Genomic DNA, 17,243 nt, shown 5'->3' on the forward strand with positions numbered 1-17,243 from the left:
ATAGTCTTGACAAAAAGAGACTGAAGGCCTCAACTAGTGGGGTAGAAATGAGAATGTAAAGATGCCAACAAATCTCCTGATAGCAAGGAATTCAACTACTCTCAAATGTGGATTGAAAAACCAATGAAGTCCTTGTGGATGGCGGTGAGTGAAAGTTGCTGATACGAGTACCCTGAATAAGCAACATTAAAGAAAGAATGAGAGTTTCTTAAAAATTATTCTTTCTTCACTTCATTTCAAATCATGTGACTAAAACAGATTCTCCTACCTTTCTAGCAGCGGCTCCAACCAGCCATCATGACATTCACAGTGACAGTCGAGGAAGGTCAGGATCTCCCCAGTTGCTATAGAAGCTCCCAGAAGTCGAGCTCGAACTAGTCCTTCCCTTTTATTTGCTCGGATTAAACGCACTTTAGGCAGGCCAGACAAATGGTTTTCCAAAGGCTCCTTTAAATGTTCTAATAAGAATAGGGGCAATTATGACAAGATGAGCAAATTGTCTAAAGTTAATATAAATGGTTTCACATTTTAGAAAAATGAAAAAAATTTCTAAATACTTTTATTTTTTCTTAATTATTATATAACACCTCCTTGCAACAGAAATTTGCAAAATAAAGTGAAAAATAGCTTTAGTAGTTATACTACTTCCATATACCCTGTTAAAATAAAATACCTTAGAAAAATAAAGGCTCAGAGGATTTAAGGTTGGAAGAGACCTTGAAGATCATCCAGTTCAGCCTCCTTCGTGTTATAGATGAGAATCCTCAGATCCAAAGAGGTTGGTGACTTACTCAAAGTCACATGGGCTAAAATTAGTAGAGCCAGAATTTGAATCTGGATTCTTGGACTTCAAATCTATGGCCCTTTCCACTATATCACATTGCCTCCTCCAGATCCTGCTATTTCCTGTTCTCTGAATATAGCAAACCACATATGCTTTTCTTATCAGGTGTTTTCAGTGATTTGAATTGTCTATTTCCTCCAACATGGAATAATTAAGATGAGTGCTGGATTTGGATTCAGGAATACCTGAGTTCAAAATCACCTGTGTGACCATAAGCAATCTCTTAATTTCTCTGAGCCTCAAGCAACTCAGAGATTTATCTACTAAGTTATAGGATGGTTTCAATCTGAATTGGTGAAATATATTGATTTCTTTCCCCAACAAAATCAGATTCTTTGATGGTCATCCAGTTGACCTGTGATATACTGTCTTCCATGCCAATTTAAAGTTAATAGTATATCGCACAGATATAAGAAAAAAGCAATTTATCAACAACATTCAAAATAAACACAATCTTAAGTACCAATTTAGTCTCAATTTCCTCCAAAAATAATAGGAATAATGCCTCAAGATGGTAAGAATTAAACGAAAACCACTTCTCCTTGTGCATAGTGAGCACTCAATAAATATTTGTTAACTGATCTTTTATAAGCTGTTAATGGTAATGAGGTGTGGTACACCTAACTGTAAAAGTTTGTAAAAAATTGTAAAACAAATTACCCATAGTATCTACTCCCACTGTGCATTTACAGTACACTGCAATAAACACTTATTCAGCTCCTACTATGTGTCAGACACTGAGTTAAGTACTGGGGATACAAATAAGAAAAAAAATGACAATCCTTACCTTCAAGGAGCTTACAATATAATGGGGGAAGATAATACAAAAAGAAGCTAAAAGCAGAGGAGGGAAATGCCAGAGGTACCAGGCACAGGGGCATAATGAAGATGACAAGGTACTTGAGAGAAAGCAGAACAGCTGGTGACAACAAAGGATCTAATTATGAATATTATAATCTTTATATGCATTACTGTTGATGCCATATTGCAGTTTATATATGAAGATATTGAAATTCGGGTATAGTGATCTAAGTGTATATACATATGTACAGTGTGTACACATATGTATACAGTGAATTAAATCACCATACCCAAGTTGCAATATTTTCATATGTATATACATATGTATGTGTGTTCATGTAATAGTTGAACTGCATTATAATGTTATAATTATACATACTGACAAATTATTTATCAGCCTGGTCAAAAGACTGAAGATTTTAAAGAAGATGTGGATCCCCAAAAGAGAGCCATTAGCCCTCAGTACCAATTCTAATGACGTCTTCTCAATGCTTTGATCATATCCTGGAAAGGACACCCTTTCCTATTCACACCAAAAGCTCCTATTCTCTTCTCCAGAATTGGATGATTTTCTTCACCCTAAGATATTTGGAGCTGTTTTTGTACCTGTAACACCAAAACTACCCTTTGTTACTCCTCCTATAATCCCTTGACCCCTTCACTTCCTTGGGAGATTCTGAAACTTGAATCATGATACCTGACTAGAAAATGCTGGTTTTGATTTGTGGTCTCTCTCCTTACCTCTTTCATTGTGGATTTCAAGTAATTTATTAGCCAGGATTCTATACCTGTATCTTAGTCATCAGATAAACACTCAAGTAAATCTCTATTTCATTGCCATTCTTACTAATAGTAATATTTCATAATGATCCCATCCATGACCATCATTAATGTAGGATATGGAAGAGATAATGAAGCTGATCTTATTTCTGCTGACTGGTGTAGCGTGGGTACATCCATCTCAATGGCCAGTCCCAAGTTTTTCATTTGGCCTACGATATGTGGTTCTTTCTGCTAAGACCCTACCACCTCCTGCCTAAGCTATTGGTTTCTTTCTCTCCATTGAGGATAATCTGATAACAATCAACAAACATTAGCTGGTGATTAATGTGACTAACATTATGCTGGATTCTATGGGAGATATAAAAGCTCCATAAGAAATTTATTCATTAAGTGTTCACTATGGACTCATTCCCTACCACTGCCATCAATAAATTTACAATCTAATTCATTTTATGTACGTGTATGTTTAATTGAAAACATCCTTACATAAGATCACAGGGTTCCAACTCTACAGCTAAGGATCTAAGATAGGATCTGAAACCACATCCTCTGAGTGCAGCAGCTCTTTCACTATCTAACACGCTGTATCTTCAAAATACAGATCTTCTTTCTTTCAAAATACAATCTTCTTTCTTTGTCCTCTTTTGAGAAGATACCAGAAAGAAAATGGGGAAATAAACCTTGCCTTGAAGACACAGCAAGTCTGCCATGCTATTGTTAGGTTACAAAAATGTGATCCAGAGGTATTTTTGTTTTAGAATCCCCAGCATCTTCGTAGTACTTGGAATATAGTAGATGCTTAATATATAATTTTTGATAGTTAACTTATTTTTGAATCACAGATTTAGAGCTGCAAAAGACTTTGAAGGTCACATAGTCCAATCCTCTCATTTTACAGATGAGCGAACTGAGTTCCAGAGAAGTTAAGTGACTTGCCCAGGTCATAGATCAAGTAAGTAACTGAGGCAGGATTCAAACCAAGGTTTCCTCACTCCTGACTAGCATTTTATCTACTTTATCATGCTGATTTTTATCCACAGTTAAAAATTTCAACTCAATTCAATAAACATTTATTAAGTGCCTAATATATGCCAGGCACTGTATTTAACCACTGGGGATACAAAGAGGCAAAAGTTAATCTCTACACTCAAGAAGTTTATAATCTAACGGGGGACATGTAAACACATAAATACAGATCAAGTTGTATACAGCAAAGAAAAGCTTCTACAAGGAGAAAAAGAGAGTTCAGGAGGACTCTAGAAAAAGTTGTTTATTTGTTCATTTGTCTTTCCCCGCAAAGGGAAAAGAATCTAAAGGTGAATCTGGGAAAGGTTCTGTGTATCTGTCATTTTCACTGTCATGGTTCTGCTAACGTTTACCAGTGCTTCACTATCGCTGGGAGGCAATGAAAGGGTGGCATGATACAGAAATGTCCCAAATGACACGGCCCTAACTGAAGTCATTCTGCAGTAAAGCTCATTGGGAAAAAGTGTGAAATTACTTTGGTGACAAGAAGAGCACAGCTGCCATGCCTACCTTCCCAGTTTCTTGGCATGGCCAACTCTGCTCAATTCTGTTTCTAAGGAATTTATTCCTCCTGTAACATTGTTTTCACCTTCCATTATATTCCCTTGGAGCCAGTTAATGACATCAGGGAGGCACATGCAAAACTGATATTCTGCCAACCTGTCTTTATCTCCTTTCTTAAGGACTGTCATCAGGACATGCCAGAGGCTAGATGGCATTCTGCCATGCACCAGATCCACAAGGTAAAAAGCTAAGATAACATGCTGTGTCTTCCTCCTCACCTGAGGTTTCTGGCAGCGCCTTCTGATGGTAATGGAAAGTCTGTCTTATTTTAGTGCTCCTTTACATACTTTCCCTCGAGGGTCAGAGAAATTCTGAGCTCATCTCATGTACAGGTGGTGTGATGTAACAAAGTCTGACCTTGGAGTCAACTTCAACATACATTAATTGGATGACCACAGGCAAGTTATTTAACCTCTCTGAGACTCAGTTTCTCAATCTATGTAATGAAGATAGTAATATTTATAACTATCTTCCTTATAACAGTTTTTGGGAGGGGGAAAAATCTATAAATCTTGAAGCATTAAATATTATTTTTTATTTTTCTCTTTCTTCTTTTCCTTTTACTTCTCTTTCTCCCTCCCTTCCTCCTTTCTTTCCTTTTTTCTTCTCTTCCTCCCTTCCTTCCTTTCATTTCTTCCTTCATTTCTTGAAACTACACCCTCTATCTCATCCAAGCTGGAAGTCCAGCCACTAGTTACAGGCACAACTCCCTTGTTGATGAGCAAGCAAACTTTGGCCTGACCAGCTCCTGACCCAAGCCAGTTCACCCCCTCCTTAAAGCAGTGCAGTGGACACCTCCTCCCACTCACCCCTCACTATATTATTGCTGGCTTAATATGGCTTTAGTCCTATTTCAGTACAGAATTCCGAAACTCAGGCAATCCACCAGCTTTACTCTCTTCAGTAGCTGGGATGACAAGTCTGTGCCAGCATGCCAAGACACTTTATAAATCTGAGTTATTATAATCATGACCATCTCTAATTGTAGGCTATGGAATAGTGAACACTCTCTGAAAACCGTCTCAATTGAGGTCTTTTGAATAATCCTTCTAACATACACTGAAAGATTTTCTTTGAGCAGATGCCAATTCTCCTTGGATTCCCAGGAGGATTGGTCTCAAGGTTCACACCACAGAATGTTTTGTTCTGCCACCATAAAAACCTATATACCCAAGTGTGCTGTTTGCTTTGCTTTCCAGCTATTCTGTGGAATAATCCTTCTGTGACTTATTGATGTTCCATTTTTGTTTCTATGGTTGACATTTTGCTGAGAGCTTAAAAATTAATTTTACATTTATATAAAACCACATCTCTTTATCATTGTCTCCAAATGTATCTTGATGTAGCTATTCAAGTACCTCAGGATGGTTCTTACTCTTGAGGAAAACTATCAAGAAAAGGAATAAAATATGTTAACTTTTCTCATGTATAAGGATGGTAGACATCCACTCCCACTATGTAAATTGGTCTTGAGATTGACACATGGTGAAAAAGGTCTTATTTCAATGAATTCTTGTCAGCAACCACAGCCGGGAATTTCAAGTTTGGCCATTTATGACCTGACTTGACAGGGTCATGCTTTCATAGCTAGGTGGAGCAGTGGATAGATCATTGAGCCTGGAGTCAGGAAGACCTGAGTTCAACGTTGGTCTCAGATAAGTACTAGCTGTGTGACCCCAGGCAAGTCCCATAACCCCTGTTTGCCTCAGTTTCCTTAACTCTGAAACGGAGATAACAAAAGCACCTACCTCCCAGGGATGTTGTGAGAATCAAAGGAAATTTTTGTAAAGCATAGATAGACAGTGGGTGCTTAATAAATGCTTGTTTCCTTTCTTTCCTTCACAGTATCTAGTAACTAGTCTCTCCCTACATCCCACAAAATGTGAGATGTATGTATCTTACAGGTCAGGGCTGTCAACACTAGTATGGGACAGGCATGTCTTTTCAACCATAAGAGTGGCTGTATTATGCCTAGGGATTATATTTCTATAAATCTTCCCTCTAATAGCATGTTCAGTCCTGTTCGATTCTTTGTTACCCTGTTTGGGCTTTTACTGTCAAAGATACTGATGGTCTACCATTTCTTTCTCCAGCTCATTTTACAGATGAGGAAGTGGAGGCAAACAGGATTAAGTGACTGCGCAAGGCCATACAGCTAGAAAATATCTGTGGCCAGATATGAACTCAGGAACATGAGTCTTTCTACCTTCAGGTCTAGCACTCTACCCACTGTACTACCTAGCTGCCCTCAAACTCTTATCTTCTAATAAAGAGATAACCATCAAGATTAGTAAGTTATAGTAATATATAACCCTTGGGAAAACTACAGTCTACTTGAGGACAGAAATCCTAACTCTCTCCTCTTCATAATATTCATTTCTCTTTCCAACATCTCCTTTATAATGAATAGATCACTTACATTGTTGGACATCTTTATGAAAACAGTCCCAGAAATCTTTACAACTTTCACCCAAAATCTAAGGCCAGTTTTCAAAAAGTTATCTCTGTATATTTCCAAGCATAGTTTTAATATGACAGAAATTTTTAGCTGCCATTACAATGAAGTTTCCTCATAAATTCTGAAAAACGTTGTGAGTCATTTCATATGCATTTGATAAAGTAAAGGATGGCTTCCCTATGGTCTTCTACCAACAATTCTAACCCAAAGATTCATGTCTCTTCCAACTTTCTGGTTTAAGTCCTTCAGAATGACAGAACATTCTCGGGGCAAAGTGACGTAGAATTCCTTCCTGCTCTAATCAATGACAAAAGTCAGACCACATATTCTATGCAACACACACACACACACACATGCATATATCACTCTAGAGATGCACTACTGAAAAAGTACTACTCTATTTTCTACAGCACTTTTTTGTCATTTCTGTGCCAAGAAAAACTACATCTTCTAACAAAATTCATTCTACAAACTTGCTCACCTCTGTCACTATAATCATCCACAAGGATGATTTCCTTAAGCAGAATATCTGGAGATGTCTCAAGAACACTATAAACTGTTCGTAGAAGAGTTGACCATGCTTCATTGTAAAAAGCAATTACAACAGATGTTTTTGGCAAATTATCATAATCATATTTCTTCTCTCTGCACCTGCAAATTAAAAAAAAACTCATTAATTCAGACTCCACTAATTTGTAAGTCACAAACAGAGCTAGACTGAAAGTAATTGATAGATGGTAATAGTTCACACTATAGAGCGTTATGGTTTACGAATGTTTTCTTCAAAACAACTCTGGTGAGATAGACACTGAAAATTTTATTACCTCCATTTAACAGATGAGGAAACCTAGGTATAGGAAATGCAGATACTTACGGGGTACAAGCAACCCTCATTTTATTGCACTTCTCTTTATTGTTCTCAGCAGATACTGAAACTGAAATTTTGTGGCAACCCTGTGTCAAGTCTATGGGTGCCATTTTCCAAATGCTATGTACTTACATTGTGTCTCTATCACATTTTGGTAATTCTCATAATATTTCAAACTTTTTCATTATTTTTATATCTGTCAGGGTAATCTGTGATTTGTGATCAGTGATTTCTGATTTTATTATTATAGTTGTTTTGGTGTACCATGAATTATACCCATATAAGATGGAAAACTTAATCAATAAATGCTGTGTTCTGACTGCTCCACCAGTTGGCCATTCCCCATCTCTCTCCCTTTCCTCCAATCTCCCTATTCCTTGAGACACAACAATATTTAAATTAGGCCAATTAATAACCCTACCATGGTCTCTAAGTGAAAGAAAGAATCAAACTAGAGGCAAACTTCATTGTCTTATTTCAAGAAATTCCCTCAGCCACCCCAACCTTTAACAATTACCACCCTGGTCAGTCAGCAGCCATCAACACTGAGGTAAGACCCTCTACCAGCAAAAACATTGCAATTTGCTGAAGGCTCAGATAATGATTAGCATTTTTTAGAAATAAAATATTTTTAAAGTAAGGTATGTACTTTTTTTTAAGACATAATACTATGGGCAGCTAAGTGGCATAGTTGATAGAGTGCCAGGCCTGAAGTCAGGAGACTCACCTTCTTGAGTTCAAATCTAACATCAGATACTTACTTACTAGCTGTGTGACCCTCAGCATGTCACTAAATCCTATTTACCTCAGTTTTCTCATCTGTAAAATAAGCTGGAGAAGGAAATAGCAAACCATTCTTATATTTTTTTATAAGAAAACCCTAAATGAGGTCACAAGGATTCAGACACAACTCAATAACTATTGCATATTTAATAGACTACAAGAGGTTTATAGCATAAACATAATTTTATAGGTACTGGGAAACCAAAAAATTTGTGACTGTTTTTATTGCGATACTGACTTTATCGCAATAATCTGGAACTAAACCCATAATATCTCTGAGGTATGCCTGTATTTGGCAACACTGGTTCATCAAGTTACATTATATATATCTGAAGGTAACATAATGCCATATTTTTAAACATATTCTATATGTCATACATATCTCAAAAATTAAAATTGGTCTGGATATCACTGGCATAAAGAGTTTCCAATCATAGGTTCTCAAACTTATTTGACCTACTGCCCCTTTTTAAAAAAAAAAAAATTACTCAGTGCCCTTCTGAGGATAGGTTAGGTTAACCATTATTTTTATTCAATGACCACCCCACTAAAGTGCACCCAAGGCTACTACCACCTCCTCCATCTTCCAGCATCCCCAATGGGGCTGTATCAACCACATTAGGAACCTATAATAGATAGATGCTAGAGACAAAGTCCTGAGTACTTGGGAATTAAAAGCCTAAGAACCACACAGATTTTAACAACATTGGATAGAAGGTTACATTAAAAGGTAAACTAAATTCTACTATATATACACATATAAATGTATATTATATATATGTACATATATACTCTATATATACAGACTTCTGCTAACCATCTTTATGTGTATATACACATTAAAATGGCTAGCAGTAGAGTCTATATATGAATTGGGGGGGTATATACATGTATATACATATATACACAATACACAAATATGCATATAATCTTATAACACTGGCCAATCTACTAATCTAAACTTGCCCTATCATATATATGTATGAATGCATACACACACACACATATATATTTGTATGTGTGTATGTATGTGTGTGTGTGTGTGTGTGTGTGTGTGTACCTTTTGATAAACTATAACCACAAATGTCTTAAAAATCTAAGTGTTTTGGGGAAAATGGAGCAAATAAAAGGCATGTTATCGGATTTTTGTGGTTTTCTCTGGCCACAGAAGAAATCATAGGATCATATATCTAGTCCAAACCACTCATTTTACAGATGAGGAAACCAAATCCAGGGAGATTAATTGATCTGCCCATAGTCACTGAGGTAGCAGGTGTCCAGGGGCTGGCTAGAAAAGAGACTGTCTGATGATCGGAGATAGCAGAAAGTTGTCTAGCAAAGGATTAGCAGAGGTGGTTCACTTGGATCAAATATTCCCAAAGATGGTAGGATTAAATGGCTAGACTATCTGATTCTTATTCCTAATATCTGACACAGCTTGCAGGAAGAGTAAATAGACGCTAGGTATATCCGAGGAAATTGAGTTAAAATAAGTTTGAAAAGGTACAGTCTTTTCAGAATGTATTGAGAATCATGAAATCTTGGGATTTGGAGTCAGAAGGAGCTTTGGAGATCTCTAATCAAACTTCATTTAGAAGTCTTTTAATTAACTTAGTTGAACCTTCACCTCAGTGAGACAGAAAAACCAGTGTGTTTTCATTTTATCTCTGAGAATAGCTTGTCGGTCCTGTTTATCGCAAAATATACTCGCCTGAGCTTATCAATTACAGTTTTCAGAGAACGAAGACTGAAGACATATGTCATAACCAGGGTTCAGGCAGCATGGGACAAACTAGGATGGGCCAGGACTGGGAATTCTAAAAGTAAGAATCTGCACCCAATTAAAGGGCTTAGTTGAGCCCTATATTCTAAACATGAGAGCAAGGCTGAGGGCCTATTATTCTAGGGCATGTGGAGACACGATTATAAAAAATAGATTATTAGATTAGTCTAAAGGAGAACTAGACAGGAGGGATGTAATACTTTTGATCCAAAGTCTAAAGAGAGTTCAGGACCCAAGGTGCCTATGCAAGTAAGAGAAGGAAAGCAAGGAACGAAAGGGTGACTAGTTGGAAATTCAACCAGGCCAGTCCATCCACCAAGTAATCTCCAGAAACCTAAGAGGGCAGAACTTGAGTGGTAAAGAGTTCTGGATTCAGGTCTGAAGCACCCAGACCCTGGGAAACTGGTGTTCAGGAAACTAAGTATTCACATTTTACTCCCCTACGTACTCTCCAATCCAGGCATATTGGTCTCCTGACTTTCTGCTAACAGGGCACTCCATCTCTCAGCTCTGAACATTTTCTCTGACTGTCTCCCATGCTTGAAATACTCCCCTCTCCTCCTCTACAACTACTGACCTCCCTGGCTCCTTTAAGTCCCAACTACAATCCTACCTTCTACAGAAAGCCTTCCTCAATCCCTCTTAATTCCAGTCCTTTCCCTCTGTTAATTAGTTCCTATTTATCTTGTATATAGTATATTTGTTTGCTTGTTGTCTGTTGTAAGCTTTTTGAGGGCTGGGGCTGTCTTTTGCAACTTTTTGTATCCTCAGAGTTTAGTACAGTGCCTAGCATACAGCAGAGAGTTAAGAAATGTTTATTGATTGAATGGGTTCAAAAGAAGGAAACCAATCATTAAGGAGTAGTTTATCAAAATATCTGACCAATTTAAATTTGTATCTCCTTCAGTGGATTTCTTTTTTTCTTTTTAAATCTTTTATTGATCCTTTTTTCTTTTTTTCATTTTTCATTTCCCAATGATTTCTCCCTCCTCCCACTCAAAAATAACCCTCCCTTCTAAGCAAAAGAAATTAACACAACAGCCATGTCTAAAAACATATGCCTCCTTCAAAACCTATTACTGCGCACTCTTTCTGAAATGAAGAAAGTAGATTTTGTATTTGGTCAGATCTAACAAGTTTTTCTGACTTCATATTCTTAAGTTATATTGCTATTTTCTCAGTGTGGTGAATCACAATTCCACCTGTGATGTGCAATCTATGGGACCATAAATAAGCACTTCCATTAGCTTCCTCATCTGTAAAAGAAGGGAACTGGATCTCTGAGGTCCTTTCCAGTTTTGTACCTATAAGTTGAGGACATATAATATGAAAAAAAAGAGACTTAAGAGCAGATGTGATAGCTGTCTTCAATCAGATGAAGGGCTGTTACATGGAAGGCATTAGATATGTTCTGCTTAGCCTCAGGACAAAACTTGGGTCAATAAGTAGAAGATGCCGATAAACAGATGTAAGCTTGTTATAGCAGAAAATGTACTAACAATTAGAACCATCCTGAGTAGACTAGGCAGCCTCAACAAGGACTATGTTCCCTTTCATAGGAAGTCTTCAAACAGAGGTTGAACAACCACTAGATGGAGACGGCTATAGAACAGATTCTTGGTCCAGTACATGTTGGATTTGATACTTTTTGAGGTTTCTTGTAATTCTCAGATTCTGTATCATTTTTGATATTTCATCTCCTAAGTTCCTATAGCTAGAGCTGGAAGGGACCATAGAAGTTATCTAATCCAAATCTTTTTCTTTATAGTGTAATGTTAATGCAAGATTAATGGTGGGGGGGGGGGGAGTTAAAGATCTTCCCCTCTCATTAATAAGCCTCAATATCTTTTGTTAATTTCTATTGAGGTACTGAGTCAGAGGGTCATGCCCTCTGGCTCTGAAAAGTGTATAAATACTTGGAGGTGAGGTTATATTTTGGGGCCTACTCCTTGGAAGTCTTTGTTTGGCCAGATGAGACTCTGGGGAGCCACTAAGGAGACCCCTGGTTTTGAAAACCCAGATGTTGGTACTTCTCTCTCATAACTATGTATATATGATCAGACAGTTCGATCTGTCTGTTGATCTGTGATGTACATATTGCTTATGGTCACACAGCTGAAAGCCCTGTCTGTTGGTCTTTATTTCTCTGTTTGTATTTTCTCTGAATTTTAGGGTGCTGGCTTTTTCCCATGAACTAAATGAATGACACATGTGCTTGATTAAAGCAGATTGTTGACTCCTCAAAAGTTGATTTTCTTTTAGAGAAGATCTAAGAACTTGTACTGCAGGCCCTCCTATGTATTCTAGGGTGTCCTTGCTATTACACATAGAGGCGAAAACTGAGGTCCCGGGAGCTCTAGGAACTTGCCCAAGGTCATACAGCCAGCTAGCACCAAATGCAGAATTTGAACTCAGGTCCTCTGAATCCAGTCCTTAAAGTGTGCTATTTGCTCCATAAAGTTGTCTCTCAGTGATAAGAGAGATTCTAAGAGCTACCATCTGCACTCCCAGGATTAAAATCACCAGGTTCAGCCAAGCTACTTTCCACAGTAATAAAAGAACTAATAGATATTACTGCTAAGTGGTCAATGATCTTTGAAAAATAATGGCAAACAGAAGAGGTCTTGTGTTGCAGGATAGAAGAAAGGCAAACTTCATCCCATTTCTCAAACTATGGCTGATGAGCCCAACTTCAATTCCTAGTAAAATTCTAAAACATATTATTATAAGGATGATTTGTGAGCATTTAGAAAGGAAAGCACTGATTATTAAGGGTTAGTATGACTTCATCAAGAACAGGCCATTCCAGACTAACTTCATTTCCTTTTTTCACAGGGTTATTAGATCAAGGAAATGCTGTAGCTAGAATATAATCTGATTTCAGCAAAGCACTTGACAAAGTCCTTCACGTTATTCTTGCGTACAAAGAAGTCAAGATATGAGCTAAGTCAATCCACTGGCTTCACAACTGGTTGAATACCAGACCCCAAAACTAGTCATTAACTTATTGATTAATCAATGTCACGTTTGAGAAAGGAGGAGTAAGTGTTCCCAGAGATCTATCATTTTCCCTATGATGCTTCATATTTTTGTCAGTGACTTGGAGGAAGACATAGATGATGCTAATCAGATCCACAAATGATAAAAAGCTAGAAAGAGAGAAAGAAAGAGAGACAGACAGACAGAAAACGCTAATATTTGGAATGAAAATCAGAATGCAAAAAAGATTTTTACAGGTTAGAATGATCACCTAATCCTAATAAGATGAAATCTAATAGGGTTAACTATGAAGTCATATAATAGGGTTCATAAAATCAATTGTATAAGTATATAAGTACAGCGTAGGGTAATTGTTGCTGTCTGACACTTCATGACTTATTTGAGGTTACTGGAGTGATTTGCCATTTCCTTTTCCAGTTCATTTACAGATGAGGAAACTGGGGCAAACAGGGTTAAGTGACTTGCCCATGGTCATACAGCTAGTGTCTAAGGCCAGATTCAAACTTAGGTCCTCCTGACTCCAGGCCCAGAGTTCAAAACTTAGCTGCTTTGATAAAGTTCAATAGGAATCAATCATGTCAGATGATAGATTAAAAAGTTTAGGCAAGACATAGTGATCACAAGGAGAGATATGCTGCCCTAATCAGATCAATCTGCAATATACATTCTAGGGATAGAAAAGAAACTGAAATACAACCAGAGAAGAGTAACCTGGCTAGTAAGAAATAGAGAGTCATAGAAAAGTCCAGGAAATGAGGATAATCAGTCTGGAAAAGAAAGCCACAAAAGTTATCTTCAAATGTATGACAGGACTATTGGTCAAAAGAATACCTCTTTTTTTTTTCTTGCTCTGCTAGGCCCCAAACAGTAGTACCAGGCCTACCAAGTGGATGTCATAAAGATCTAAGGGAATCTTTCACCTCAATTTCCTCACTCTAAAATGGAAATAAGTAATATTTACAATACTTATCTCTCCAGTAACTCTGGAGGCAGGAAACCCGCAAGGCTCAGGGACACTCTTGAAGACTTATCTTATTCAGTAAACTTAAGTTTTTACTTCCTGCTAGTGCTTATTACATTTTTTTTTTAAGCAAACACCTTAGCTAATGATGCTAACCAGGCTGCCTTTTCCAGCTTGGTTTCCTTTCCTGACCAGGGGAATGAACCTCATTCTGAGGTTGATGTGTACAGTCTTGGAGTCAGCCTTGTGAGTATAGAAGTCTTGGATCCCATAAAGTTAAAGTTGACTGAGATTCTACGGAGGATTCCCTAACAATTATTCCAAATCTCTTGGAAAAGCCAACTATCAAGAGGTTTGGCTCAAGTCTAGATGTTTTGCCTGCAGACGTGTACTGAGCTGTTTGGGCAGTGCAGAGCTAAAGTACAATGTAGTGCCTAATTAGAAATTCCATAAAATGTGTTATGGTCTAAAGAGGTTCAAGTATCAGCTTCCCAGAAGATCGTTATCAGTGATCATAGGTTAAGTTACTGAATCCAGTTTTAAGTTTATGTTCAAATGTGCCCTCGTGTTTAGCATTCCTTTTGTGTATTAGAGTAAAATACCAGTTCTCTATCTGACTTAGAGTGTTTAGGAAAACCCTAGATGTGAGGCTAAACCTAAGCTTTAAATAACATCACAGAGTGCTGAGTCTTAGCAGACAGATCAGAGTGAAAAAGAGCCCTACGCAGACTTTTTGTGTCAAAAGTCAAAGGAGTCTACAGAATGATACAATGTTACCGCTAGAAGGGAGGGACTGGCTGGTCCAACTCCCCCTCCCCTCAGTTTTATGTCAAAGCGGATATGGCTCAGTTCTTGCACTATTATAGGCACGTCTTGATTGAGTGCCCCCCCCACACACACTACTAACAGGTAAATTCAATAGGGAAGGGGGCAGGTCTTGACTGAGTGACCCCCACCACACACACACACACGGTACTAACAGCTAACTTCAATCCACGTTTGCAGGGAAGGGGGCATGCCAAGCTTCGCGGTCTCGGACACGACGACCGGGGCTGCGGAGGCCGGCGTGCCTAGCCCAGCCTCAGCCAGGACTAGATCACAAGCAGCGGAGCCGGGCTGCCTCCGAAGCACACCTCTCCCCGCCAAGCCGGGGTCGCCGCCCCACCCCACCCCCAACACTAAACTTTCTGCAAAGGCTCCCGAGCCGGGGAGGGGGCGTGCCCGGGCGGCCGCGTCCACACGCCGGCACAGGGGCCCCGGCCCCACGGGCGCGTCACTCACAGCGGGTGCCAGCGCTCGGGCAGGCGCCGGTGCAGAGAGATGCGGTCGCTGAGGTAGATGTTGATCTGGTGCCGCTGGATGCTCTCCTCCTGCAGCTTCTTGCCGGCTTCGTCCAGCTCCAGGCTCACGGCGCGGCCCAGATCCCCCAGCGCGCCGGGCTCGGGCGGCGGCCGCGGGTAGACGGGGCGGCGCAGCCGCCGCAACCGCTCCTCCGCGCTCTCGCCGGGCTGCGGGGCGCCGGCCCCGGCGGGCTCAAGCTGCGGGGCGGGACGCCGAGGCTCGCGCGCCTCGGGCCCCTGGGCGGAGCTGCCCCGGAGCGCCAAGGCCAAGAACAAGGCGGCGGCGACCGTGGCCACCAGTGCCAGGCACAGCAGCGAGCAGGGGCCGCGCCGGGGGCCCCGCCAGCAGCGCCGCCGCGGCTTCCACCCCATGGCCCCGGGCAGCGCTCGGCCTCCCTGCCCCCGGCGGCCGCCGTGCCAGAGGAGGAGGCGGCTACTACCCGGATCCCGGAACCCCGCTCGGCCGCGGGCTCCGGCGGCTCCCCGCCCCCACCCAGCCCGGGGCACCCCGCCCCACCTGCCCTCCTCCGGGCTCGCCCATCGGCGCTCGGCACTCCCGCCGGAGCCCCGCGCGTGCCCTCCCCTCCCTCGTGCCCACGCTCCCCGCGCTCTCGTCCCGCTTCCTTTTCCCTGCCCTGCCCCTCGCGGGCAGCCCCGCGGATGGTGGCGAAAACGGGGAAGTTCTGGGGAAACTTAGAAATGTGCGCGGCGGAGGGGGCGGGGGCTGCGGGGGCTCCTCTGCCCAGAGAAGGGTGGGGGGGCGCCGCCAAGTTGTGCAGAAGTGACTCCCCCAGGGTGACTTGTTGATTGAAGCCGAAGTGGACCTTTTTGAATTCGGAACTTCACTTTTACTTTCAAAGGCTACTTTATGCAGAGTGGAGCGGAGGAAGGCTTGCCAGCGGAACCAGGAATCGTGCTGACGTGCAGCTTACTTAAGTGGAAAAGAAGTGGCATGTGTTACTTTGTAATGGACGTTTAAAAAAACCCAGCTCCTTTCTTTTCTTTGTTGTTAAGATGAAGATACATTTTCTTGTTCTGTTTTGTTTCCAAAAAGTTGGCTGTATTTTTAATTTTAACAATGTCCACAGTTCCGGGTCTGCCTTTTCTACAGGAAATGAAATCTTATTAATTTACTTTGAAAGGTGTGGAAGCAACCTGCCCATGGTTGTATTTGTGCTAAAGTACACACCCAACATTTGCCAACAGATGAATTTTAGATTTTGTACCTCCTATACGCCACTGCCAGAGTTTTAATTTCTAGAAATTACCCCGGGAGTTTTTTTCAATGACTATTTCTTTATATCTCGTTGCACAGAATAGCATACTCGATCTACAAGCATATACAACTCCTACTCTACATGTAACAAAACTTCTACTCAATAACAGCCGTATCCGGCTCCCACTCTGTGGCAACCAGATAAAACTTCTACTCAATGACAGCCAAGTGCAACTCCCACTCAGTGACCTGAATAACGACTCCTACTTAACTGAAAGCTTTGAGAGGCCACATGGTACAAAGAAACAAAGATATAACAGCAGCAAAAGCCTTTGGAGCCCCTATTTCCATGAGTCTTGCTATCAGGACACCAGAGTGTATTTTCTCCTTTGAGAAGAAGGGACCTACAAAAGTACTAGTCTAGTAACTCATAGTGTTGCAGTGACCTGGCCTCTTAACAGTAAGGGTCAAATTTTGACAGGTCTTTCTAAGCCAGAAAGACTTTAAGTGGAGTCCTAGTAATAGAATATTTCTTCTGTCCAGGACCAGCTTAGCTAATGTCAAAGAAAAAAATATTAATACTGTACTCTGCATTTCAGACATAAGTTTGCCAGAAACAATTTTATTTAACATTAATCTAATGCCTAAGCCTTCATTGGCATAGAGAGATACACAAATTGGTATTTTCTCTGTGACCCCTGACATGACTCTTTGCCCTCCAAAATGATTTGAAGTAACATTTATAAGAATCTGGGAGAAAAATTACAATATGCAAAAAATGCAACTTGGGGTTTATATTCCAGAGTAGGTAAGCAA

General features: G+C 40.2%; 1 protein-coding gene across 1 annotated transcript in view; it reads right to left on the reverse strand.

The window, feature by feature from the left end:
- Nucleotides 1-15,670, reverse strand: part of GALNT12 (polypeptide N-acetylgalactosaminyltransferase 12) — a 49,364-nt gene extending 33,694 nt beyond the window's left edge. Inside the window, exons 1-3 of the mRNA XM_072604769.1 lie at nucleotides 15,153-15,670; nucleotides 6,958-7,127; nucleotides 269-458 (exon numbers count right to left, since the gene is read on the reverse strand). Coding sequence (XP_072460870.1) covers nucleotides 269-458; nucleotides 6,958-7,127; nucleotides 15,153-15,583 — 791 coding nt within the window. The 5' untranslated portion in view covers nucleotides 15,584-15,670. The remainder of the gene's footprint in view (nucleotides 1-268; nucleotides 459-6,957; nucleotides 7,128-15,152) is intronic.
- Nucleotides 15,671-17,243: the final 1,573 nt, after the last annotated feature.

Source organism: Notamacropus eugenii, chromosome 1 (assembly GCF_028372415.1).
Source record: "Notamacropus eugenii isolate mMacEug1 chromosome 1, mMacEug1.pri_v2, whole genome shotgun sequence".
Lineage (NCBI taxonomy): Eukaryota > Metazoa > Chordata > Mammalia > Diprotodontia > Macropodidae > Notamacropus > Notamacropus eugenii.